Source organism: Colletotrichum abscissum, assembly GCF_030869225.1.
Source record: "Colletotrichum abscissum strain IMI 504890 chromosome Unknown Scaffold_57.1, whole genome shotgun sequence".
NCBI classification, from domain to species: domain Eukaryota; kingdom Fungi; phylum Ascomycota; class Sordariomycetes; order Glomerellales; family Glomerellaceae; genus Colletotrichum; species Colletotrichum abscissum.
Genome location: NW_026850500.1, coordinates 59,706 through 84,924, shown reverse-complemented (window position 1 = coordinate 84,924; position 25,219 = coordinate 59,706). Strand labels below are relative to the sequence as shown.

General features: G+C 54.1%; 8 protein-coding genes across 8 annotated transcripts; 4 read left to right on the top strand and 4 right to left on the bottom strand.

Moving 5' to 3' along the window:
- Positions 1-1,085: 1,085 nt before the first annotated feature.
- Positions 1,086-1,805, bottom strand: CABS01_14719 (uncharacterized protein; the record flags this gene model as incomplete). The annotated part of the gene is made up of 1 exon (XM_060548057.1): positions 1,086-1,805. One exon carries the CDS (start codon positions 1,803-1,805, stop codon positions 1,086-1,088), a length of 720 nt encoding a protein of 239 aa, XP_060392996.1.
- A 2,099-nt stretch (positions 1,806-3,904) lies between these two features.
- On the top strand, positions 3,905-4,379 carry CABS01_14718 (uncharacterized protein; the record flags this gene model as incomplete). The annotated part of the gene is made up of 2 exons (XM_060548056.1): positions 3,905-3,921; positions 4,109-4,379. The coding sequence occupies 2 exons, from the start codon at positions 3,905-3,907 to the stop codon at positions 4,377-4,379; spliced, it is 288 nt and encodes a 95-aa protein (XP_060392995.1).
- Positions 4,380-5,698: 1,319 nt separating this feature from the next.
- On the top strand, positions 5,699-6,202 carry CABS01_14717 (uncharacterized protein; the record flags this gene model as incomplete). Its single annotated transcript, XM_060548055.1, has 1 exon — positions 5,699-6,202. The coding sequence occupies one exon, from the start codon at positions 5,699-5,701 to the stop codon at positions 6,200-6,202; it is 504 nt and encodes a 167-aa protein (XP_060392994.1).
- A 1,366-nt stretch (positions 6,203-7,568) lies between these two features.
- On the top strand, positions 7,569-9,615 carry CABS01_14716 (uncharacterized protein; the record flags this gene model as incomplete). The annotated part of the gene is made up of 2 exons (XM_060548054.1): positions 7,569-7,707; positions 7,790-9,615. The coding sequence occupies 2 exons, from the start codon at positions 7,569-7,571 to the stop codon at positions 9,613-9,615; spliced, it is 1,965 nt and encodes a 654-aa protein (XP_060392993.1).
- Positions 9,616-10,378: 763 nt separating this feature from the next.
- Positions 10,379-11,321, bottom strand: CABS01_14715 (NADH-quinone oxidoreductase; the record flags this gene model as incomplete). The annotated part of the gene is made up of 2 exons (XM_060548053.1): positions 10,379-10,747; positions 11,004-11,321. 2 exons carry the CDS (start codon positions 11,319-11,321, stop codon positions 10,379-10,381), a joined length of 687 nt encoding a protein of 228 aa, XP_060392992.1.
- Positions 11,322-12,039: 718 nt separating this feature from the next.
- On the top strand, positions 12,040-12,674 carry CABS01_14714 (acyl carrier protein; the record flags this gene model as incomplete). The annotated part of the gene is made up of 3 exons (XM_060548052.1): positions 12,040-12,282; positions 12,436-12,565; positions 12,628-12,674. The coding sequence occupies 3 exons, from the start codon at positions 12,040-12,042 to the stop codon at positions 12,672-12,674; spliced, it is 420 nt and encodes a 139-aa protein (XP_060392991.1).
- Positions 12,675-14,044: 1,370 nt separating this feature from the next.
- CABS01_14713 (uncharacterized protein) lies at positions 14,045-16,415 on the bottom strand (the record flags this gene model as incomplete). The annotated part of the gene is made up of 3 exons (XM_060548051.1): positions 14,045-15,553; positions 15,813-15,931; positions 16,259-16,415. The coding sequence occupies 3 exons, from the start codon at positions 16,413-16,415 to the stop codon at positions 14,045-14,047; spliced, it is 1,785 nt and encodes a 594-aa protein (XP_060392990.1).
- A 5,021-nt stretch (positions 16,416-21,436) lies between these two features.
- Positions 21,437-22,115, bottom strand: CABS01_14712 (uncharacterized protein; the record flags this gene model as incomplete). Its single annotated transcript, XM_060548050.1, has 3 exons — positions 21,437-21,533; positions 21,666-21,733; positions 21,942-22,115. 3 exons carry the CDS (start codon positions 22,113-22,115, stop codon positions 21,437-21,439), a joined length of 339 nt encoding a protein of 112 aa, XP_060392989.1.
- Between the last annotated feature and the right edge of the window lie 3,104 nt (positions 22,116-25,219).

The following is a 25,219-nucleotide window of genomic DNA, read 5'->3' as shown; positions in this document are numbered from 1 at the left end:
GAGTTTACCATAGCAATTGCAGGCCACCTAAACCAGTTATTCTACTGTTTACTTCAGACTATCTATTATTGGTATAGATGAACGATGGAGGGCAGTGACAGAGGTTGACTTCGTTGCCGTAGCCAACCAAAATGCCCAATACACATTATGTGCTTTCCAAACAGCCGTCTTGGTTTACCCAGAGACGAACATGGATTATCTTGATTGAGGCTTCTGCTCTCTGTCTGATTTGGATTCAAGGTCGATTTAAATGCATGTCAAATGCTTGTACTAGGTGCGGAGTTGCGGACTTGACTTCTAAGTTGTGTCCTGCAAGGTATTTTTCGAGTAAAAGGGTTCTCAATGGTGAGTAATAAACGTAGATGGAACAATTATCTGGAAAGTATTCACCTATGTCTATAACCGTGGTTATCCATTTTGGCTGGAAAGTTGAAAGACAAGAAAATTTACACTCATATGGATAATGCATGTAACAAATATGATTTTGGTACAGAATCTGTTGCCTGCAATAGAAATAACCCCATCCGAGCTGAAAACCCGATTCGAGTCCTCGCCATCGTCGCCGCTAGTTTCAAGAAATTCAGAAACATAATGTTCGGGCTGGCCGATGGCAAGAAGTTATCGCTTGAAGCAACATGGTGATCTGCTTCCTAAATCCCGAGTTTCACAAACCAGCTTTCTAATTAAGACTGCCCTTGCTTGAGACGTCATAGCACTGCCTACTACACGATTCACTGAGGCAGAACCCAAATATTATCACCAGCGCACACTCCTTCGCGCAAACCTTATTTTGAGTTTAGCACAGCTGGGGTAAACAACATAAGCTTAATCCACACATCATTCATGCCATTCAAACTATTATATTCTGCTTACTCTATATCACATGGTTTGGTCTCTACTGTTGGCGATTTGTCATCAAAAGTCACAGTCATAGCGATGGAGCAAAGTATTGCATGGCAAGAGGTTGAATTATGGAACCTGGAAGCAGCCATGGGCACGTCTTCCTAGTCTGTCAAAGACTATGTAGTATGTACAGTGAAACCAATCCTTCTTGTGGTAGCCGCAGGCTTACGTTGCAAACGCATTTACTGCATCTTGGGGACCTTGATGGTGGCGATCTTCCAGACCTTGTTGCCGTTGCTGGCAGCGAGTCCGGTGTAGGTGGCACCCTGGCTGACACCGATGGTCTTGCCAAAGTTGGCATCGGCGCTGGAGAGGGTGATGGTGGTGTCGGAGTAGATCTGCTCAGCAATGGTGCCGGTGCAGCCGTCGTTGCACTCGGTGCCGGTTCCGTAGCCTCTCATGAAGGGGCCGTCCTTGTGGTCGAGGGTGCTGATGACCTTGTTGGTGGCAGTGTCGGTGACGGTCTGGCGCCAGGTGTCGTTGTCGTCGAGGAGATCGTACTCGATCTTGATCTTCTGGGTTCCCTTGACGGGGGCGGAGGTCGTGCTGTCGATCTGGCCGAAAGAGCCAAAGACGGAGGCGCGGACGCACCACTCGCCGGCGACGGCACCACACCAGCTGTTGTCGGGCCACGACTCGAGGGTGGTCTGGACGAGGTTGCCGGTGCCGTTGGACATGCCGGGCCAGAGGAAGAGGACACCAGCCTGGGTGGGAGGAGCGGCGCCGGGGGTCAGGTAGGTAACGGCGTTGATGATGGTGGAGGTGGTGGGGCCGAGGGAGACGGCGCCGCCCCAGGAGTCGCGCTTGGCGACGTTGTTGGAGGGCTCCTCACGGCGGAAGAGGCCGGGGAAGGCCATGGTGGTGGCCGGGAGGGCGGCCAAGAGGAAAGTAGCGAACTGCATGGTTGCGGTAGTGGGTTGTTTGAAGAAACGAAGGACTGGATTGGAGAACGAATGTAAGAGGTTTGTGAAAAAGGGCTGAAGAAGTGAACGTATGTGCTGGAGAATAGAACCAAGATCATAGAGGCTGTTGATCGAGGAAAGGCATCTTTATACAGGAGATTCAGAGTCTTGGCCATTCAGTCCCCAACTTTCCTAGCGTGGGAGCCGCTTGACGAGATGAGAGGAGTTTGATGCAACGCAGTTGATTCCCAAAAGGAGAGGGAGTGTGTTCTGGCCCGCCGACTTTGGCATGGACGGGGATGTTCTCCATTCGGATTCCTGATGGGTACAGCAGTACACGGAGTAGTCCATCGCGTATGTTTGTCGTCCAAGACTAGGGTCACGGCAGAGGATGCTACGTTGAGGGGCCCGGAGTAGAGTGGTGGATCGGTTCGGACGACAAGAACATGGTATGTAAAATTCCGGAGGAACATCGTTGGATTCGATGGAAGAATCTTTCCTGTTGGTCCATCGTCGTGAAAGAGGGGCCAAAAATGGCGTTGTAGTTGTTTGTTGGAAACACTAGCCGAGTCGAGCCCTGCCATGCTCGGCCGAGTCTGGAATAAGGTGGCCCCTTATTTGAGACCATTATAGCTTCCAAACGCCCAACTTGTCGGGTCAGTGGCGGCAAACCGAGTACGATAGGCGGGAAATTACTGCCCTTTCAAAAAGTCTCAAGATAGGCTTTTATGGCGGATACTACGCTCTTATTTGCAGACTCTAGAAAGTTAGAAACAATATATAATGGATCTCGAGCCTCGTAGGCGAATGACCTTTTTCTCCCGGATTGCCGGTTAGCCATATTAAGGCAAACGAATCCGAAGAGGGCTCATGACTTTAGCTTCATGCTGGAGAAGTCTGAAGGAGAAATTCTTCTTTGGGATCCTCCACAAGCCAAGTCGGCAGTTGGACCGAACCACGATGTCACGAAGCCAATCTACTTTTGGAGTCATACATTCTCCCACCAGTGGTAGCGCGGCTCTTGGGTCAGCAGGGACCATGGATATCGGGGTGGTATCCGATCAATTGTCAGTAATGGGCATGTTACATTTTGGTCTGAAGGACTATGCGTTGGCTTTTGGCTTCAACGATGAATAATCGTACGTAGTAGATGAAGTTGATAGTCTGTTGAGTTTGCGTTTGAGGTAAAATCTGGTGGCAGCGATTCCCACGACTGGGTTGCCAAGCATATCAACACGAGTAAAGAGTCATGAATCGCAGTGAGTACTGATAAACAAAGTGAGCCCCTGACCTTCTCAAGTGAAAAGTCGAACGGGATATGACGGACTATCCGTAATCCGGTCTTGTAAGTGGGCGTCTGCCGCATAACCGCCATGTGACGTAAGCAATCAATTTCTTTAAAACAAAGGGGTAGAGTCAGTAGGACTGAATGGGGAAAAACAGCCGGCGAGCGTTTGGAAACGATGAATGCAACGAGGCGGTATTCAATTCCTTTTAGAGGACGTTTTCGCACTCGATTCGTACTTGAACAACGATATAAGTCAAGAGAGAAAGTTAAAGTGTTGGTGCTGGGCAGATTTTCAACCTCGCATCGTCAGGGTGCCGAAACTCTGTTTTTCTCTTCTCTCTCTCGGTCTTCGGTAGTCGCGCACGCACGGGGCCGGATGCATCTGCACACGGCCATCTTTTCACAAGTCGAGTTGGTTGCGGGGTGACGGAACCGGTCTTGGAACCTCCTTGGCGACCGGTGGAAACTTGGGAACTGCCGTGCCGTCTGCTTGGGTTTTCATCCCACCTATTTTGGATCCCCCAGACTCCAAGATCGCCGTAGATTGACCGTCGAATCCTCCGGAATGACGAGCAGACGATGTCAATGGCCAGATCTTCTTACCGGTCTGTAGCCGACAACTCGACCGTTCTTACATGTGTACACAGTCATCACAGTATGAACCCACCGCAGTCTCCATGCCAAGAAGGTGAGGATTTCATTTGGACGCCCGGCTATGCTCAAAGCTGTCAATCTGGGCATTGGATCATGAGGATTCACATAGTTACCGCCATGGTGGAGGTGTTCGTCGCGTGAGATCATAGGATTCGTCATGGATCAACATCCTTGGTGACGAACACTGCGAAAAATAGCACAGATACGCACAGAGAGAGAGAGAGAGAGAGAGAGAGAGAGAGAGAGAGAGTGAGACAAGAAAATCTAGTTGGCCGTCTCCATTGATATTCATCTAGCTGGGGTGAGTGACATCACCATCAACCTTAACCTCCCTCGTACGCATCATCGTCAACGTCGCCCGCCATGATCATGATCGTGTGCGCGCAGGTAGTGCAACCAAAATGATTGACAGAACGGCTGGCGCGGAAATAAGGGGGCATCAAGCCTTGGAACGGTCGACAGGTGAGCAGTCAGCCACGTCCGCGAGACGAAGCTGGGAGACCCAAGCCTTCGAGGTTGACGAGTTCCCACCTGCCAGCTGGCCGGCATGGACATGCCTCGCTCGTCGGCAGCATGTTCAGTTCCGAGTCAGCGAAGAGGCCGAAGCTAGACTCTATGTACATACACAGTAGGGAAGAGTCTCAGCTTACTTAAGGGCTTTCGAGACAAGCAAAGTTGGCACACGGCGAGTTTTCCAGGGGCACGAGTGTGGCTCAGCGCAAAGTCTTTTGACATTCCCACGGCACAGTCAGCCAGCTAAAGGCCCAGGCACAGGGGACAACACCCGCGACGTCGGTCGGGGTCCCTGGCGTTGCCGTCTCCAGGGTCTCGCGGCATGCGCGGGCGCTTGTGGACAGTTTCACAGTACTGCGTGTAGTCTCATCGACGCCACAGCGGACCTGGACCCTTGAAGTTGACGTGGACACGACCGAAGATCCGGTGCGGTGCGTCACAGTCGTGTGAAGCTTGATCTTTTGAGGCGGCTTTTGACTATGTGTACGGGTATACGGGCATTGGTTGTTGAACCAATCTTGGTATAGCCATGCCACATTTCATCGACCACTGTGCCACTCAGGAACTTGGAAGTATTCAAGAGATGACTGTGTTGTTCGGTAACGACTCGCAAGGCCTTCCATGGGACGGGGATGGAATTGGCCGTGCTAATGAAAGGATGCCCCCCGTTGGAGCCCTACGATAGCTGACTCTTGAGATTGAGACTGCTTTGACTGCCCAGCTCCGAAGAGCCTGTGGATGCCCTTCAAGTGACGTTCATTTTCATGCGCATGTGCTTATTCGTCAGAGTCAAATGGGCTGCAAACCTCTTGTGCAGAGGACATCCTCGTAACGGAAAGCTCCTCACAGCTCGGGCCCCTTTGTCTCCAGCATCTCCTGGCCCTACCCGCATAGGAATGTAACCCTCTATAGACCGCAACATCCCCTCATCGACATATACTCATGTATGGAATAGGGACCACTAGAGAGCGATCTTCAATGCGGCTGCGGCACGATCACTTGGAAGTTTTGTTTCAGTCGTGGACAATCTCAGGCGTTCGTGGGACCGTTAGGAGGGAATCCGAGACCTTTGGTCGTCATCCCGTGTAGGAGGCGAGACATTTCGTAGCCAGTCGCGGAGCACAAACAGCCTCGATCAAGCTCTGGACCTAGTTCGAGCAAGAGCTGAGGCATGCGAGATGGCAGGGCTGCTCAGTGCTCACTTACTTCTCAGGCAGGGTGAATGGCCGTTGTCTAATGTCTGTATCCGTAAGGTAGGTAGTCGTGTACGTACGGATAGTCTATCCATCCCACTTACTGCTACCCATGTATTGGCGTACAGAAGGCCACCCACACGAGGATTCTGCAGAGTTCCGCGACAAAAAAGCATGCGAAAAATAGCACAATCCCCCTCTCCTCCCGCCTCGAGTCCCCCAAAATCCTCCCGAGAAGATCTTCCATGCATATCGCAACTCTCCGATGCATACAGAGTTCAGACCGAACTTCTGAAGCATCGAGACGTGAAAAGAGGGGAAACAGCTTTACCTCCCACCAAAATCGTTGGCAGAGCATCTTCACTTCTGCTCAAACCTCATTTTCCCCATCTCATGCCAAGAACAGCACAAACCACCCACTGCCCACTCTCATTTCACAAGACAAAGCTCTGGTCCCTGTCAAGCCCAGATCATTAATTTCAGCCTTTTCAGGTGCCGTCGCTGACTCCGAACCCGTCACGGCATTGGTGCAAAGTCTCCCTACTGGGCTTTACTCCCGAGCTTTAGAAAAGCTTCAGAAGGAATCAAATAACTGCGCACCGGCGCCGGCACCAAGAAAGAAGGCCTTCGAGACCTTTCATCACCAAGGTTACGGAACGGACACGTACACGGCACCGCGCTGCAAGGTCACCAGCGCCGCCATCTCGCTACCTTTGGATCATATCGCAGTGCAGCGCAGCTCAGCATAGCACAACACAGCACAGCACAGCCACATCCAGCTTACGACTCGTTTTTGCCATTGGATAAGTCTCAGCCCGCCAAGTCGACAGACAGAGAGAGGAAGAGAGAGAGAGAGAGACAAACATCAAGCAGAAAGCTCGCTTCCACGCTTCTTACCAAGGAACCGTCGGTCTCCGCAGTTGAAAGCGATCCAAACAGTGCCGAACCACCCCATCAACTTTTGTGCTTGTCTGTCTTGTCAACTTGGAAGAAGAGAGAAGACCACACGACAGGCCCCCTTTCTTGCGGCTCGCCAGGCACCATATTCCCGTACATCCCTTCCGCGCCGCTATTGCAGATCCGGGGACTTGCTTCCCTTGTCCTGCCCGTCGTTTCTATTTTTCTCGTTTCTTCTTTGAGGATCGACTCGCCTCACAGCACTTACAATAGAAGTACGAAAGTAAGGTACGCCTCATCGCCAGCACAACGAGCCAACCACTTCTCACTCCCTCGCTTTACTCCCACTCTTTACGAAGACACGCGAGCAAACAACTGGAGCAACGAGCAGCAAGATACCCGTATACGCTGCGTACCCACCAGGCAACACGCGCGATATTAGTATCTCTTATTCGCCCCTCTTCCTCTTCTTGCTCATCTTCCTGCAAGACTGCGTCCACGTCCAGCCCTCGCCGTCTTTAATTCAAACGCCCCCAACCACCCTTCCTGTAGCTGCAGGTCGATCACATCTCGCTCAGATTTCATCCACCACCACCACTACCAACCACACGATACTCTTTACAGCGCTCTGCATTCAATATTCACTTTTGCATCGCCAAATTCATCACACTCACCAATCTCGCTCACATTGTACAACAAAAAAAAGATTCACCACCAACACTCTCACCTACCCACCGCCGTTTACAAACCGAAAGAGAGAGACCGAGCCAAGTGAGATTTACCAGATGAAGTAAATCTTTTCCCTCATTTAAGCTCAACCTTTTTACAAACTCTCTCCATCACAACCCCGTTTTCCCGACCCACACCAGCTCCAGCCGTGACATTTGACAGCGCCAGCTCCCTGGTCTCCCCCGTCGTCCACGGCATTTGGCCCTTGAGTTGAGTATCCATAAGGCACAAGGGAATACTCTCCGTACCGCGAGTACCCTTCAAGTGCGGGTGGGCTGTGAACCTCCCGCCTCACATCACCTCTTGGCTCAGCCACCCTTTTCACTCACACACCACACCACACCACCACAACAAACACTTAACCACCCGGGAATCCTTCCGCCGACCTGCATCGAGCCAGATATACTCACAACTTCCTCCTCCTGCCCCTCTGCTTGGGCACACTTGAAGCGGAACAAAAAGAGCCTTGATTCTTTTGAAAAAAAAAATATGTCTACACAAGTTGAGGCTAGGTCTCTGGCCTCGCTCAATTATCTCGCCGCAAACCCCCCGCAATACCCTCACAGACCAGCCGAGCAACGTCAAGATCCCCTCACACTCTACATCTCACGAGTGCCTGGCACGCGAGGTAAGCCTCTCTCTCATCTTCGATCTCACTTTCTCAAGTCAAATCTCATAATCACAAACTTCTAACGCATCAACCCCCGCAGACGTCATCTTGACAACCTCAAAACCGCATCTCAAAAATGTCACCAGCGAAGATGTCGCAAACTCATTTTACTACATCCACCTGGAACTGCCCAGTGACGGTAGCCACCCATACCACCCAAACTTAGCGGCTGCTGGATCTCAGCAACCTCACCATCTACGGAACCCGGACACGCCTAGGTCTAGCATGGACAGCACCCGCAGCACGGCTCAGATCCGGAGGAAACCCGTCGCAGGCGCAAAGGTGCCCTCACCGCCAGCCGATCCAGCCCGCGCTCATCTGCCCCCTCAGACACAGGCACAAACTCAGGCGCAACCTCCGACGCCAGGCTCACATCCAGCGGCCGCCGGCAACCGCAACTCAGGCCTCTACGGCTACGGCACCGGGAATGCGACGGGGTACGGCATCGGCTACGGCACGGGCAACGACCCCCGCCAACCCCGGTGGACAGAGGACCGCCCGGAGCTTCCTCCGCGACCAACATCCCACTCACCTCCGGCCCCTCCCGTACGCAAACCCGTCGGCCCGCGAGCTATCCCGACCCCGGCACCCGACTACGACGCGCCCTTTGCCTCCAGACCCCCTCAGCCTCCTCCGACAGACCTCCACCGCGCTTCTCCCTCCCAGTCCCCGTCCCGTATGCCGCCGCAGCAGGAACTCTCCTCGTCGCCGGCGCGTTCGCGTCGTTACTCCCGTCCGACCTCCGTCTATCGCCAACAATCTCGCTCTCCCTCACCGAACCGCTTCCACAACACAAAAGAGGTCCCCTATACCCTCTCCCTCATCCGCCGCGACCCGAGCACGGGGAACCAGTGGAACGTAGGCCGCGTCGCCTCCCACCAGCTCGAGGACTCTGGCGACGACGGGTACGAGTACTTCTCCTTCGACTCGGCAGGTCTCTCGGCTCACGACCGCCGGCGCGCAAACGCCCCTCAACCTCCCATCAACATCCGCCTCGAGTCCTCGGGCTACGCAAAGTTCCGCCACATGCCTCTGCGCCAGAGCGTGGATATGCCACGGACATCGACGACAACTGCTCCCCCTTTTGCCAACTCGGAAGACGCGCTCAACCACCTGCAACAGCAACAGCAGCAGCAACAGCAGTCTCCCGAGGGTGGTTTCTCACGCCAAGTCGTCATGTCCTACGCCAAATCCTGGTCCTCCAACATTCGCGAAAAGTTCAGCTCCCGGTCGCGCTCAGGCAGCCTGATGGACGAAGGCGACTCAGTCCCCTTTGGTTCGCCGCCAGCGAGGTCTACTCACCGCCACTCACGCCAGTTGAGCGCACACTCGACGGGCTCCGCCTCTTCTAACGGAAGCGACTCGGGGCCCATCATCACCCAGCCGGGCCACGGCCTCCGGCCTCAGGGTTATGTGTTTGTCTCGCCCTGGGACGGCCGCTGCGAGTTCCGTACGGGGAACGCCGGGCGTAGTGTTAAGTGCAGACACGTCCTCCCCACGGCCGGCGGACTGAGTAACCCGCTCGCGCCGTCGAGTTCGTCGTCGTACTCGGCTAGCGTGAGCGAGTTGCGGTTTAATCTGCCCAGCACGGAGATTTTCAAACAGGAGGGCAAGAGGGAGCAGCTGAGCGGGCACTTTAGCCGACTTCTCAACGTCGGTAACCGAACCGGCGAGTATAGCGACGAGGACGAGCCGCCTAGCCCGTTTGATCTGAAGCTCGGCAAGGAGAGGGCCGGGGGCGGCAACAGGGGAAAGAGGGCCAAGTTGGGCAAGCTGATCATCTACCCCGAGGGGCTGAAGATGTTGGATCTGGTCGTGGCCGCAAACATGGGTGTTTGGTGGGGGGCTTGGGAGAAGACGTTTTGATGATGATGAGATTCGCGTAGAGGCGTAAGGATGTAAAGGACGTGGCCATGTCGATGATGAGGAAAACGTTGAAAGACAGGATATCCTCACGGTATCAAGCCGGGGGAAACACAAAAGAAACGGAAGCGTGTCATTTCAAAGGTCGCTGGCGTTGCTGAAGCTTGGCCCACGATATCAGAGCAAGGCGTTGGTTGGATTGTATCTTTTCGCCGTGAATGTCAACCCACGAGGTCACGCGTGATGAACAGCACTTGGTAGAGACATTTGTTTGTAAAGCTGCACTAATAATCATCTTCTCGAAATTCAACCTAAACGCCCCGTCCTAACGTGATGCGAATCTACATGACCATACATGAAGAAGAAAATATCTGGTATGAAACGCAATGACATTGTCAATGTGATGCCTTTTTTGCGATGCCATCACACAAGATCGGGGGCGACGGTGGTCAACAGACAAAGAAAAAAGGTTGCTTTTCGCGAGAGATATTTACACAAGTCTAACCAACCCCGACCTGTCTGTAGAAATACACAACATGCCAAGATCACTGCTGCCGCGGCCCTTTATTGTCCTCATTGTCCTGCGGCCGTCGTCCCCTCGCGTCCGCCTTGATGTGTCCATCCTTTAGGCATTAAAGTTGCAAAAAGGCCCAAAAAAAGGTGTGATTCCTCGACTTCCCGCTCTTCACCACGATCGTCCCCACCAAGCCCTCGACCAGAGAAAATTATTTCTGTCTTTCTTGCGTGTAGGTGAAGAAACCCAGTCTTATCTGTAAGGGGCATCGGCACGGATAACAGCAGCCAGCTCGGGCTCCCACTTGTCACCGTTGGACAGCAGCTTCTCCTTGTTGTACAGCAACTCCTCACGGGTCTCGGTGGCGTACTCGGCGTTGGGGGATTCGACGATGGCGTCGACGGGGCACGACTCTTGGCAGAAACCGCAGTAAATGCACTTGGTCATGTCAATATCGTACTTTGTGGTGCGGCGGGAGCCGTCGGCGCGCTCTTCGGCCTCGATGGTGATGGCCTGGGCAGGGCAAATGGCCTCGCAAAGCTTGCAGGCGATACAGCGCTCCTCACCGGAAGGGTAGCGGCGAAGGGCGTGCTCGCCACGGAAGCGGGGGGAGATGGGACCCTATAGAGAAATTCCTGTTAGCCGGCTTGCTCTCCGATGTGTCTGTTCTGTCGCAAACAGTAGTCCCCTCTTGTTCGTTGCATTCGTGGTTTCGTGTGCGGTGACAGCGGGCGATGCGTGTCCTCCTAATCTCGGCAATGGTCCGGCTCTTCCTGCGTTTCCCGTATGGGCCACCCCATTATCCATCTCTGATGCTCAATTCCTCCAGTATGTCTTCCAGTATGGTCGCCAATGTCGAGAAAAATGGTTTGCTCACCTTCTCAAAGGGATAGTAGATGGTGTAGGGCGGGCGGAAGAACTGCTCCATCAAGATGTACATTCCTCTGGCCATCTCGGAGAGCAGGAAATAACGACCGAGCTTGTTCAATGTGGACTCCTGGTCCTCGTCCCAGGTCTGGTGTCTCTTCATGCGGAAGTTGGCAGGCGGGGGACCAGCGGGCGTGGCGTAGGTGCGCATGGCGTTGGCAGCCATCAATCTGCCGACGTGCTGCATGGCAGCCGACGAATTTCTCGCGACCGGCCTTGTTGACGCCAGGGCCAACATGGTGACGGGAAGCTGGGCCGCGGGAGGCATTGTGCTATGGTTTTCCTCGAGGAAGAAAAGAGATGCGTCGGCGCCAATTGACCGGGCAAATTGGGAGGGGGTTTCCGGGGGTCGGATCGAGGATTTGACGACGAACGGGGGAGGGGCGAGGATACGGCGTGTGGTGAGGGAGTAGGATGTTCCGGGGCGGCGTTGAGAGAGAGCTTGACGTTATGGACAATTCGGGCCATCCGCAGAGAGCGCGAGCTTTGGTGCGGGATTACAAAGGGCGGCAATTGATTGGCTGTGTGGGGATCACGTGGTCTGGTCGGGGGACTTGGAGGGAACGGAAGAAAAGCTCCTCAGACTCGACAATGACGGCTTCACTTGGAGAGGCAAGTCAATTAACGATATACAATTTTATGAGAACATTTCAATCTGTCTATAGTTATTTCTGGTGACTTTTATTCATCTCTCTCCATCTGGTCTGGTGATGCATCAAAATGAAGATACTTGCGAGATCACATGACTAAGCACGTGCACCTCCCGAGAGCTAGCCAGGGACACCTCGGGGGGGTGACGAGAAATTTATCATCATCACTGGCACCTCGTAGCACCCTCCTCCACTACCCCCGAAGCAAGCTCCCATCAAATCCCAGCTGTAGCCGTCAACCAACCGATCCTCCCATCTCCTCCATCCCGATCCCAACTCCAATCGCCAGAGCCCCCGAAAGTCTCGCCTCTCTCACGTCTAAACACATACCTCAAAATGTTCCGCACAGCAGTCCTCCGTTCCGCGGCCGCCGCCACGCGCGCCATCCGTCCCGCCGTCCAGCAGTCCGCTCCCCTCGCCCGGAGATCCCTCGTCGCGCCCCAAGCTGCCTTCCGCGCCGCTCCCAAGGCCATTTCCGTTCGCATGTACTCTGCCGCCACCGGCCTGAACAAGCAGGAGGTTGAGGGCCGCATCTTTGCTCTGCTCCAGGGTTTCGACAAGGTCAACGACCCGGCCAACGTACGTCACCTCCTTCGCTCTTCGCCCCTTCCTCTCGCTTTACCCAAACCAAACCTTGCCAGCATCTACCTACCTCTCAACCGCATCAATTGAGATGCGCTTCTAGCCTTAGCGAGGATAGTAGAGCTGACCGTAGTCTGTCCGCAAATATAGATCAAGTCCAACGCCCACTTCGCCAACGACCTTGGCTTGGACAGCTTGGACACCGTCGAGGTCGTCATGGCCATTGAGGAGGAGTTCAGCATTGAGATCCCCGACAAGGATGCCGACACCATCCACTCAAGTATGCTTCTCCTACAGCCCTTACCATCTTGAGTAGTTCAACTACTAATCTACCATCTACAGTCGACAAGGCGGTCGAGTACATTGTTAGCCAGCCCGACGCCCACTAAATATCCCCATCCCATTCCTCCACTGAATCCGTCTCCCCGGCGGTCTGTACAATAATCTGCCCTCCCCGGGGCATCGACCACGCCACTCGCAACTAGAACGGGAGGGAAACGAAAGACGCTGCGTCTGTGCTCTTGAGGAACTCTTTGTTTTCGGGATTGGGGGCAAAAAGAGGGACGGAGAGAGAGAGAGAGAGAGAGAGCGAGAGGCATACCGGCTTATCTTTGAGTGTTTGTGGGTGGACGGTTTCGTACGATAGCCCACGGCGCGGCCTCCGCGCAAAAACGGCATGCCGGCATGATCTGGAGTTGGACAACCTCTGGGCCCTGTTGACGTTTGCCTTGTATTAGTGTATAGATTTTCGTCACCCATTGGCGGGGTTTTCGTTGTGACTGTTCGTCTTACTTTTGCGTCCGTCCCAGTCATCTGTCAACTCAATCTGCTTGGTCTCCGCGGTCTCCAAGAAAATATCGGAACAGCTCGGGATCGTCAGATACAGCGAGCGGAATGCAGGCCAGCCGACCTTACCACGGCAAAGGTTAAACCGGGTTGTGTTTATTATGCATACAAAACGTGTCACGCGTATTGCCTCGGGGTTGTGGTGCATTTAATTCAACAACAGATAATACTATTCGTACGGCCATTGCCAGTCTCTCAGAAAATCAGCTTTTATATAATGAACGGAAATCAGACGGTGGTATCTGCTTTTCCTCTTCCAGGCGTCTCTAATGCGGTACCAAGTCACGCAGCCAGCCGACCTGTGACTTTTGTGCCAGCCAAAGCCAGATGTTTTTCCTCGGTCATTTGTTACCTCCTCTAGCCAAGGATCACAAGTTAATGCCATCCTCTGCTTGACGGATCGAGCATTCCCTGCCTACCCCAAGCATCGAGAGGCTACACTTCACCTAGCGCAAGGCGAAGGAAACCACCGGTCCTAAGATTCTGACAGTGGATTCTCCATGTTTGCAAGGCCATCCTATGTTGAGCCAGTTTGGTAGTATTAATCCTCCAATATTCAATCCTCAAAAGCCAAAAGTGACTCGGCATCGACAAAAACTCCAACAAACTCCCTACCCTGTTGTATAAGCAAGCCACCGTGTAGATCCGATCCCTTACTCGTGTCCCATTGATTTTGTAGACCGGTTGAATTTTTCGTTTTCCGTTTGGCTTTTGCCCATGCATGCTGTGAAAATCGTGGCTGAAATATGTATTTGTTGCGTGTGTCGTAGAGTGTCGTCAGGGTGTAAATGTTGAGAGTTGTGAAAAGAATGCCACTGAAAAGCGTGACAATTTGCAAGGCTGTCGCTATGCTTTTTCTAGTTGCCGGTGTTTTGAAGACTTCCTTCGTTCCGCCATGAAGCATAGCTAGCAATCAACGCCCGCCAACGGTTTCAACGCTGACCGATGGCTCTCGCTGTTCCTTGGCCAAGCCGGAACCGGAGGGTGCACCTTTGTTGGACAGAGCGTTGGCGTAGCTCCATCCACCACCACCGATCCCAAAACCGGCCGAGCCACGCTTCCGGAGCCGCGCCGACGACTGATCTTCCTCTTCCTCCATGTTGAACACGAAGGCAGGATCCTCCTCGTCGATGGGCGTCGTGTATCGTCCCGTCACGGAGGAGCTGATGGAGCCGCTCGAGACATGACGCTCCATCGCGCGATCCCGTTCCTTGCCAATGGGCCCAGCACCGTTATTGCTCGGGGCTCGGCCCGTTGCCGCCAAAGGATGCAAGTGGGGGCTGCTGCTTCCGTCGTCACCCAGCCGTGTGCGCTGAAGCTGCTGTGTGAGTGCCGACATGGTCTCGCTGCCAGCACGGGAGCCGATTGGTCGGGCCATGGCACCGCCGTGACCCATCTCGTTCGAGAGCACCGAGTTTCGGAGAGGGCTTCCAACATGTCCAAAAACCGACGGTCCATGCTTGTGGCCAAGCTCTTCTTCCTTCTGGCGCTGGAATAGCGGGCCCCACCTGCTCGGGCTCGCGCCGCCGATGGGGCTGCCAAACTTGGTGCCGTTCTCGCTGCCCGGCTCACCGTCAACAGTGCGCAAAGAGCCGCGACGGGCCTTCTCGGTCGGCGTCAAGAGATCCTGCAAATTGGACGGCACACAATCCTCTTCCAAGAAGCCAAAATTGGCCTCCCAATCGTGATCGACGGCGGATGTCTTGGGCATGCTCGAGCTGAGCATCTTTGGCTTTGCGTATCGGCTCGAATGCATGGCCCGCTTGCCAAAGTATTCCTCGGGCTGACCGGGAGGGCTGCTGGAAGCGGTGACGTTTGCCGCAGCAAGATACTCACTGCCACCAAATGCCGAGGTGTGAAGCATCTTGAGAGTTTCGGAAGTTCGGGAATCTTTGGCGTTGCTCAGAGAGGGCGAGGGGGACTCGATGCCGAATTTGGAAGGGACGGAGGAAGGCCACGGCGCAGCGGGGAATCGGGCGGCATTAGACATGCCCTGCGAGTCGAAGGATGCGGGGAGCGGCGCGTCGAGTACTGACAGTCCGTTGGCATTGACAGGAGACAAGCCGAGGCCGAATCTAGAAGCATCGTCATCGCGGGGCGAGCCGTAATTGGAACCGGGATGGGAATAGGTGGTATCGATCGTAGGCAGGCCGCTCTCGAGGCTAGGCTGGCGACCCAGTGATTGTTGTCTCTCGTCACCGCCGTAAGGGTATGCCGATGTGTAGGGAGGGACGCCTTCGCGGTATAAGCCAGAGGTGAGAGCACTGGTTGGGTGGTAGTTGGAGGCTGCTGTGGGATTAATTCGTCCGCCGAGGGCTATCGGAGAATTTCCAATCGTGACACCATTCTTGCCATAGTTGATTCGCCGGCCGTCGGGGAGAACGTGAATGTTTGCGCATTTGGGACCGAACTTGCAGTTGCCCTGTCATCAAATCAACCACATTAGCACTCTTGTCCGTGTCGCTCCACGCTCAGTAAGCAAAGCAGCGGAGATGATGTTATAGTAGGCAGGGGTTGCTAGGATGCGAGGGGCACGGGCTCGAGGGTGGGATGGGTTGTGTGGTCTGTGTAGCCGAGGGGTAACAGTAGAGCAGAGCAGCCCGACAGGATGGAGGGGCGGAACACATGAGGATGAGGGAGTTGTCGCGAAGCTGCCCGGCTGAGGGAGAGAAATGACGCACCTTTGCAAAGTACTTGCAGATGTTCTCGGCGGCCGAGCCTAGATCGTGACTGAAGGGGCAGGCATTGCCGGCTTGACAGGCTCCTTGCCGGAAGAATTTGCAGGGAACGTGGGAAGTATCTGTAGCGCAAGAGAAGAGATAAGTCAGCCGAGGATAAAGTACTTGATGCAGGACAGAACAGAGACAGAGGGGCAATCGCCGGTTGCTCTAGGACGGGTGCGGTGCGACGTGTTGCAGGCGACACCACCGGCGGGAGGGAAGACGAGGCGATCATGCCGACGAGCTTCAGCGGCGTGCCATCGTAGCAGAGCCGATGTGAGACACCGACGGGCATTGGCGATATCGGAAGCGAAGCGGAGAGAGACAGAGAGACACAGGGAATAGCTGCAGAGGAATACGACGATGGAGAGAAGGAGGAGTAGAGGCAGAGAGGCAAGGTGACGTACTCGGTGGACTGCGCGGGCCATCGAATCTGGCAGCGGAAGCGGTAGATGCGTTGGAGGCCATTGGGCTCAAGATAGGACTGGGATGGCCATTCTGTTGTTGGATGTTGAGACTGTTACTTCGCATATGGCGATATTCGGAGCCGTTGGTCGAAGGCATTTTGGCTGGAGGAGGGGAGGTGGAGGAAGTGTGGAGGGGGAGATTCAAGGACGAGGAGGAAGAAGAGGGAAAAAAAGAGGAGCGAAGTGGAAGAGGCGGGAAGGACGCAGGCGCAGATAGTGGAGGGGGAAGAGCGCGGGAGCTGCGGGCGCTGCGCCTTCAGTGGGCAGAGAGCGCTATGGACTCGCCGAGGGGCCCCAGTTGCAGGGCAGCGAGCGGGCTGCTTTCGCCGGCCGGAGACGGTCGGTGGTGGTGGGGGGCGCTCCTCACTCCTCACTTTCACTCTCACTGAGTGGAAGTTACTGAGGTCACTGAGGTCGAGTGCTCTCACTGAGATGAGGTCAACAGGTGACCAGTGGTGACCAGTGATGGCAAGCACTGCGATTGAAACCGGTCCAAGCAGCACTGGGTAGGTAATGCTGTATCGAGTACGCGTAGCTGATGGCCTGGCGATAGTGTAGGCCAGATATGAGAGAGAATTTAGTGAGGTGAGAGGTGAGAGGTGAGACGACAACACGAGCTCTCCAGGTCTCCTTGGTTCGAGGTCTTGGTCCCTGAGGATCACGCAGCAGTCCAGGCCCAGTCCACACGGTCGGTACCTGAGGTGGGCAGAAAGACAGCAATGTCAGCGGCCTTGGAGAAGCGAGTGGTGTGCGATGTGAGAACGGGCAAGAAGCTAATAGTAATAGTGGGTGTGTGATGGATGTGTGTGTGTATGTGTGTGTGTGTGTGTGTGAGGCGGAATGTGTGAAGTGTGAGATGTAAGGTATGAGGTGTGAGGTATGAGGTGTGAGGTGCGACAAGGATGCCGTGCGGGCGGCAAAAGCGGTGCGCCTCGGTCAGATGCGGTTTGCAAAGGTGAAGGACGATGACAGCGTGTGAGTGAGTGATGTTGTTGATGAGTATGTGTGATGAATGTTGCAATCTGCTCCACTCTGATCGGGAATAACTCAGGTCAACAGGGACAGCGGCAGTGGGAATGATTACCTAGCACGCAGAGCGTTGCTTAGGTGAGGTGATTGAGTGAGTGAGTGAGCAGCAAGAACACTGGAAGGGGGGTTTCCCGGTGTCTGGTGCTGAAGCCGAGCTGCGTCCGTCGTCGTCTCGAGTCAGGATTCCGTCGTTGGTATCTTCAACGGAGAACCTTGGTGGATAGGCTGCTGCCGACCTTGCCTTGGGGATCCGTAAGATGTCAAGGTCCAGTAGTGAGTATCGTCTGCAAGGTGAGAGACGGGCGACGATGCTACCGGGCCGGAGGTGCTAGGTAAGGACTATTGTAAGAGTCGGACGCTGGAGCACGCGATGGAGGGGAAATTCCAAGTGGGACAGGAGGCGGCGGGGCGCGGCGATGGTCTCGGTAGCGTTATGTAGCGCAGCGCAAAGGAAGGCACCGTCTTTCTTTTCTCTGCTCAAGTGTGCAACGATGGCGCCAGTGATGGTCTCGAGATAGGTAGTCGATCCAAAGGGTGATCTGACGCGCTCTTGTACGGAGTATCCAGCACAGATAGGCGGCTGGATGAGAAGGGGTTAAGAGGGGGCGACCAGACAGATATAACTGAGGGATCCGGAGGTAAGGTAAGGTAAGGTAGGGTGAGGTACCAAGATAAGATGGAGGGGGTTTGCAGTGTCAGACTTGCTGGGTATCGTTGCGGGTGACGCGAGTGAAGTGGAACAAGCAAAGAGGAAATAGTAATAGTGAACACAGTGAACGGTCCGTGACCAGAGAGTCAAAGTTGATTCAGGTCCAGCGAGGGTCGAGGTTCGAGGTTCTATGCTCAGAGTCGCAACTGGGGTCGGTGATGGCGGAAGCTGATACCAAGATACCGCCAGATGACCCAATCGGCGAATCAGATGTTCGGCCCTCTCTGGAGCCTTGACCTGGGAGGTTGGAGATTAGATCAACTGGACCAGACAGCCTCAACGTGCCAGGATCTTGCTGGAGTATGGAGAGGCGAGTAACTCGCTGCTGGCAGAACGTAACCAAGATTATGTACGTACCTCGAAGGAGCAAGTGCTAAGCTGCAAGACCTAGTAGGTAAACTCCAGAAGCAGTGACGATGTGCTGATGGGTGTTTCTCTCCATGTGCTGCCGAGTAGGTCTGTAGCGAACAGGAGGGAAGTGAATTGTCCCAGCGGGCGTTGAAGCGGGGGTTCAGGTTGTCAAGGAGGCGATGACAATCCCAGCTATCCGTTGCGGCAAAGGTCCAGTATCCAGATAAAGCACTGCCGATGCTCAGGGGTCATCTTTCAGGCCTGGCGGACCGTGGCGCTTCACTCGGAGCGGTGGAGGGTTCGGTAAGCAATCGACGGTGTTGATGCTCTGATGAGCTGGTTGGAGGCTGGAGCTTTGGTTTCCTCTTACTCCCAAAAGGGCTTTGAGATGGGGTGAGGTGCGGGCAGCCAACTTTGAAGCCGCTAAGCTAGGCAGCTTCAAGAGACGGCGTTGCTCCTATTAATAATGAGATTCAGATGGTGCGAAAGATGAGAGGAATGGGACCGTGGGACTGAAGGATGGATACCTTCTAACGGCAGACTCGGAATCACCCACCCTCATATACCCCATCTCACAACATACCTACCTCTCTCTCTCTTGCCTTGAGCCGAGTAAAAGTACAAGCAAACAGCAAAATAATACCTACATGGACATGCCGGCAGCATGAAGCTCAGTTCTCAAGCAGCACCCTCTTTTCATGCTCGCCTCATACTAAGTAATGTAGGTCTCGCTCCACAACAGTACGCCCACGATACCTCACTTCTATTGAAGCGAGGTAGTCTAGCCCTTCATCCCAAGCAAGTTATACACTCCTCTCAGTATCCCAACCACGCGCAACAGTATCCATATGCCGTATCTGCCGTAGGCATCTACATCAAGGGTATCTGATGAACACGCCTTCGCCCCCTCTTCGCTTCACCCATGCTGCCATCCATTTTGCCGCACTCCTCCTCACCTCTTCCAACCCCATGTTCATATCCATATCCACGCCAAGCCACGCCCGAACGCCGTGTTAGTCGAGCCTCACTCCTCGCACCCCAAGACATTCACCTTGTTTCTCGTACGAGCAAACATTTGATCCCTTCCTTCTTCGACTCTTCAAGGCCTGCAGAGATACACGCGAGTACGCACCCACCACACCTAATGTTCAAATGTCTCTACTTCATTTCTTGTCATCGTCAACCCCCCTTTCACCACCATCCGTTCAGAAAGCAGGTGGCGTGCCTCCATCACGCGGCGACCCCATGATACACTCATCCTCTACTCCGTACCCCTCAGCCACCCATCTTGTCCAGGTCAAGACATTTGGGCTCACCGTCACGGAGGGGTCCAACAAGGGGGCCACCTCTCAATGATACATACACTTGTAAGAATGAATGGGGAAAGGATACGGTGTGAAGTGCAGTCAGCCGTGCGGGAGGAGTGTGGTCGGAAATACCGGTTCCCTTCTCGACACATGCCGCACCTCCCATCACCGCTGTGCGTCGGGAGGAGGCGAGCCAGGGTGCCAAAAGCGGGTGTCAGTGTTGGATGAATCATGAGCCGTGGGATCGCCAACCACTTATGCCCACCCACACCAGGATTGCTGCCGCTTTGGTACATACCGGTCGTCTTTGAAGCCTAAAGTACCAGCGAAATCTTGTAGACACACGCAGCTTCTGAGGTTTCTCTGGAGATTTTCAAAGGCGATCGGGAAGAGCTTATACCGCCTGCCTCGTCTCATCTCACTCAGTCTTCATATGAGATTTCCATGAGTCCCACCTTCATTCTCAGCAAGTTCTACATCAATCATCCATCGCACGTTTGTCAACGATGGTGAGGCCATCTGCTGCACTAAGCACCCGTGTCACAGTAGCAGCCAGCATGCTGGGATCCTTTTCAGGCGCCTGGCGCTCTGTGCGACATCTTGACGATTGGACCCTCAGCAAACATTTGTCTGCTTGCCTCGTGTTTTCACAACTGCGTTGACTCAACTCACTCGTATCGATGAGCGTCTCAGTCGATGATGTGCATCTTGGATTCGCATCTCAGATGTTCGACGCATTGGGGTCGTACTTGAGTTCCGAGACCTCAAATGGCGGGAATATTCGATATCAGAGTCCGTCAATAACATCATCGGCACCAATCATGGTCCATGCCGACGAACCCCTAAAGCCGCCCGTGTCTCTCAATAACTTGCTTTTTCTCATCTCTCTGATCTTGCATCGCAAGGTTCATTCAATGCCCATGGCAAAGCCGAAGGGGTCTGCCCAGTGTCTCGCCTATCTCGAGCCCATCTAGCATCACGGGTCTTTGTCTTTGACCTGCTGCGTTACTACCTCACCCTTCAACTGCAGAGCGACGTCTCGTCCCAAGGACACAGAGAGTTACATCAAAGCCCGTCACTCGACAATCTTGACTCGTCAGTCAGACGTGAGAAAAGCAATCGAGAAGGGCCATGGCAGTTCAACTGCGACCTGCTCCCTACAAGCTTAACCTGCCATGTCGGGCAAGGCGCGGGGCCGCGCGCGAGTCGTCGCCGCTCCAGGGTTGCAGCTGTGCGACATCAAACGCAACCCGATGCGATGAATCCCACCCCACGCAGACACACACCCGCATGCTGCTCGTGCTACGCAGTATTAGAGTCTGTTTACGCATGCAGCCGCTCGACGGGGAATACCTCAGAGCCCAGTGACGGGAGAGACACACAGACGAGACAGAAGGGAAGAGACAAGACTAGGCTAGACGAGAAAGATAGGGTTGATCGCTGCAGCAAAGCTCAACGAGTAAGAAGTAGCAAGTAATGAACATGTACGAATAGGTCAAGTAGCAAAGTAGTTGGTAATTGCTAGTTACCCCAGGGCCATACGAGACCGGCGCATTGCTCAGTCCGATCGTTGTCTTGGCTCCCTCCCGCCCTGTTCGTGCGTACGTACTGATCTGGTTATTCTTCTTACATTTCAACGTCCCCCACGCCGACCATGGACCGTTCAGTGTGTTTTTTACTCTTTACCAACCCGGGGGTTTTTAAAGACTTCACCTCGCGATGTCACAGTGCCTTCTCAGCATCGCAAAGTCCTAGTGACCTTGCCCAGCCCGATTCCCGGCCGACGGCGTCTTCAGCTTCCGACGGACGCATTTCTCTCCTGTAATATCAGAGAGCGTGTTATCAAGCAGCCCGGCGAGTCTCTGTCAAACCCGCAGACATAGATATCCCTTCTTCGCTGCCTATTTGCATGATGGCTATTCTTGACAAGTTGACACTCCTGTCCGCCAACCTCTGCCATCTGGCTGGCTCGCCTCGCAGGGGTTCAGCTGCCGAGACAACGACACCTCCAGCAAGTGGCTAGGTGCGGTTTTTGTCATCTTTGCCCCGGCCGGCAGTGCCCCAGTGCCTCTCTTCTCTCAACGATTTTGGTGCTCATCGGACAGTTTTCCCTGACCTGTTTCTCTTCCGTGGCGGTCCCTCCGAACCCGTTCTGCCCCAGTCAAACCTGCATCTGCCTCCTCTTTGAGACCCCGTTGCAGCTTCGGCCAGTAGCCACCCGTCTCACCGGCTCCTTTTGGGACAAGGTCAGCATGATGCAGCTACCCGACGACAGTCGCCTTCTTTCGGTGAACCGCATCAACCCGATGACGCCAGCCATATCTGTGCCTTGGGAGTAGATGGCAGCGCAGCGCCCCAGCAGCAGCAGCAGCAGCAGCAAGCCACATCCTGTCCCCTCCATCGTCGGCTTCCCTTGAACCCGCGTTGATTGCGAGCCAAGACGAAATCGTAGCTGTCGTGCTTTCTCGCACAAACTCTACCCCGTGGGCGCACAGTCACATCGTACAAAGATGCCCGGGAAAGGTCCGATGCTGCAGGGAGGCTGCTACGCCAACGTCGTTCAACTTCCTGTCAAACCACCATAATCCGTAAACAGTATGGGTTTCCAGTCATCTCCCCTCCCCCTTCGTCGTCGCAATCGCTTCATGGATAAGGGTAGCTTGAACCTTGACCTTGAAGCTCGCAAGGCTCGTCCACCTCTCCGCGCGGCCCGCCGTCCGCCATCGTCCATGCTGATCCCTGCATCGACCAGGTTTGCCCGCTTGTCCTTTTCCTTTCTTTGCCCCCCAAGATACCCTAGGGGCTTTACTCGACACCTGCGGATACGGATACATCCTCCAAGCTTTGCAGCTCGCTGCTCGAGTGAAACATCCCAGTAGAGCCCGCATCTTCTGATGGGGAGCTCCATGTCGTCTGAACCAGGCATGCTCTTTAAAGACTGGCGGAGCCAAACGCGAAAGGCCGGCGCATCGCGCGTCTACGCCTAAAAATGAAATGGGAAAGCTACATGTCTCCATTCCTTTAGTAGGTAACTAACACCTTGGCTCTGCCATCATTCTTGACATGTTCTTGACACTCCTCGCACTCCGAACAAGCTCGGTATTCCAAATTAGACGTGATGCCTCTACAGACACATCAAATCATGAATCATGGACCGCCCAGGACGACTCTCCTGGTGACTTGAACGGTTACGCACCCTCTCCCTCTCACTTTTTTCTCACTCTCTCCCCGACTGGCGAATCACTCTCATCAGCTCACCGCCTCGGACCTCTGTTTCACGCACACAGTCGTCCATATCCAAGTAAACCAAGTTCTCGCTCGGCATCACTAGCTGCCTCGTCATTGCTCCATCAACATTCCCGGGTCAAGCCACACTCTTCCCGGTCTGGACCAGTGAATCCCTTTTCGCCCTAGTCCACCACTGCTTCTAGACCTTGCAGGCACTCAAAGACTCATAATCCTCGGACCCCAGCGCAGCAAGGATGTAAGGGTTCTCATTCCCTACGCCGATCTCTCCTCAGCCTCCCCGCCGTTTGCTCTTGACGACTTCACGGCCAACCCCCACCCTCCATCACGACCCCCCTCCTTCAAGGCCTAGGTCGATTTCTCAACTTGTCCGCCCGTTCCGTTCACCCCATCACATCAATAGGTACCATGTTCACTAGCTACACCCACTCACATTTCTCACCATGCATTCCCCAATCGACCAAATCAAACGGTGGTCAGTTCCCGGCTCCAAATGTGGCGTCACGTCGAGTGGCTGAACTCTCATGAACTTTCCAGCTGGTCCACTACCATGTTCAAGTGTTGTCCGACTGGCTCACTTTTTGTCGCTAGCATCGGACGGCTATGTATGCGACCGGTGTTACTCGCAGCAGTTCGCAGCTCGAATCCCAGTCGCTTGCCAGGAGCACAACCTGTAGTCCGGAGAAACCTACAAAATGTTCGCCTATTTCTTAGTGAGAAGCACGCCGAGCAAACATGACAGGAAATGGCAGATATCCTTGGCATAAAGCGCTTACGTTCACTCATCTGTCCGATTTGGCACGAAAAGGCGGTCATCGTGGCGGCCGCATGAAAAAGAAGTCAGACAAATCACTGCTAGTCTCCGCTCACCCTTCCCGATCCTTCACACCATCATGTACGTCCTCCAACACCCCACTCCCAATCCTCTCTCGATGAAGTTGAATATCACCCCAATCTTTCTCGTATTGTGTTTGCTGCTCTTGATGGACCCAGAGGAATGCCGCATGACTTACCCCTTGGCTAATCCAACCTCGCCCCCCGAGAGCCCGCATCTCTTTTCTTGCTTTCAAGCCACTACCCCATATTATTACCATGCTGGCCGAGAAGCCACGGCCAGCCACGGAGCTAGTCTGCTAGTAGCCCTATGACGGCGTCATGTCAGACCTACGGAGTTGATCTCTTCCTCCTCTTTGACCGTTGAACTGACAGAGATGTACAATGTTCATCGAGGACATGCGAATCTGCAAGTGCCATATTGCGGATATAGAAGAAGCCACATCGTACCATTTGGGTCCCTTGTCACTACCCAACTGCCATTCCGACTTCCGACTCCTTCGTCTGAGCGAATAAGAACGCCCTGCTATTGTCTTATGCTTAACAGTCATCCCGAACCAACCTCAGCCAAGTCTCTGCTGTAGCACTGACCCTGTTATCGAACATGGCGTCCTCTGAGCAGGGAACAAGTTCTAGTTAGGGTAGGACGGTCTCATTGGCAGCCACCATCTGCACACCCTCTTTCATAAGATCGTCTTGCTCTAGATATCTTTGGCACATCATCTCGAACCCCATGATCCCCACCCACCCCTCCTTCCCGGCGCGTTCCAGTCCGCCTGTGGCAAGCAGGTTGATTTACCTATCGTCTTTCTTCGTGTGGCGCCCGGTAGTCTCGGATCTTGCCATCACGACGCGTAAATTCTAGAGACTTGGTTTTACGTGAGCTCTCGCCCCAGGTTTCAGACGTACCCGCTGCGTTACAGGCCACAGAGTGACATTCTTCCATCGTACTACGGATCTTTCTCTTAAACTCTGGCTCCGAAAGATCGATATTGAGGGTCTGACAATCCAAGGTGGATCTGAGGGGTCTGCTGACCAAGGTGTAGATGCGTGGTGTCCCTTGCCATCGTGACGTCCGCTATTCCATTCGACGCGGCTGGCTCTTATGCTTTTCGTGGGGGTAAAGACAGGAAATTCAAGGTCATGCATGCCTTCCGGAGCGTAAGTCCCGTCATCTTTCCATCACCAACACAGTATTATGAAGCTACACAAATTATCAAGAGCTTGATTCACTATTTTACGTTTGATCCTCTTGCGTTATAGGATAGCGTACGGTGGTTCAGCTCTCATATTAGGTAGCTCCATGGTTTGTTGTTAGTCAAAACCAAACCTGTTATGTACAAAATCGCTTTGAATTTGCCCAATGGGACGCTAGCAGCCTAACTATCAGATCAAGCCACAATCCCGAGCTCTGGGATCCGTACG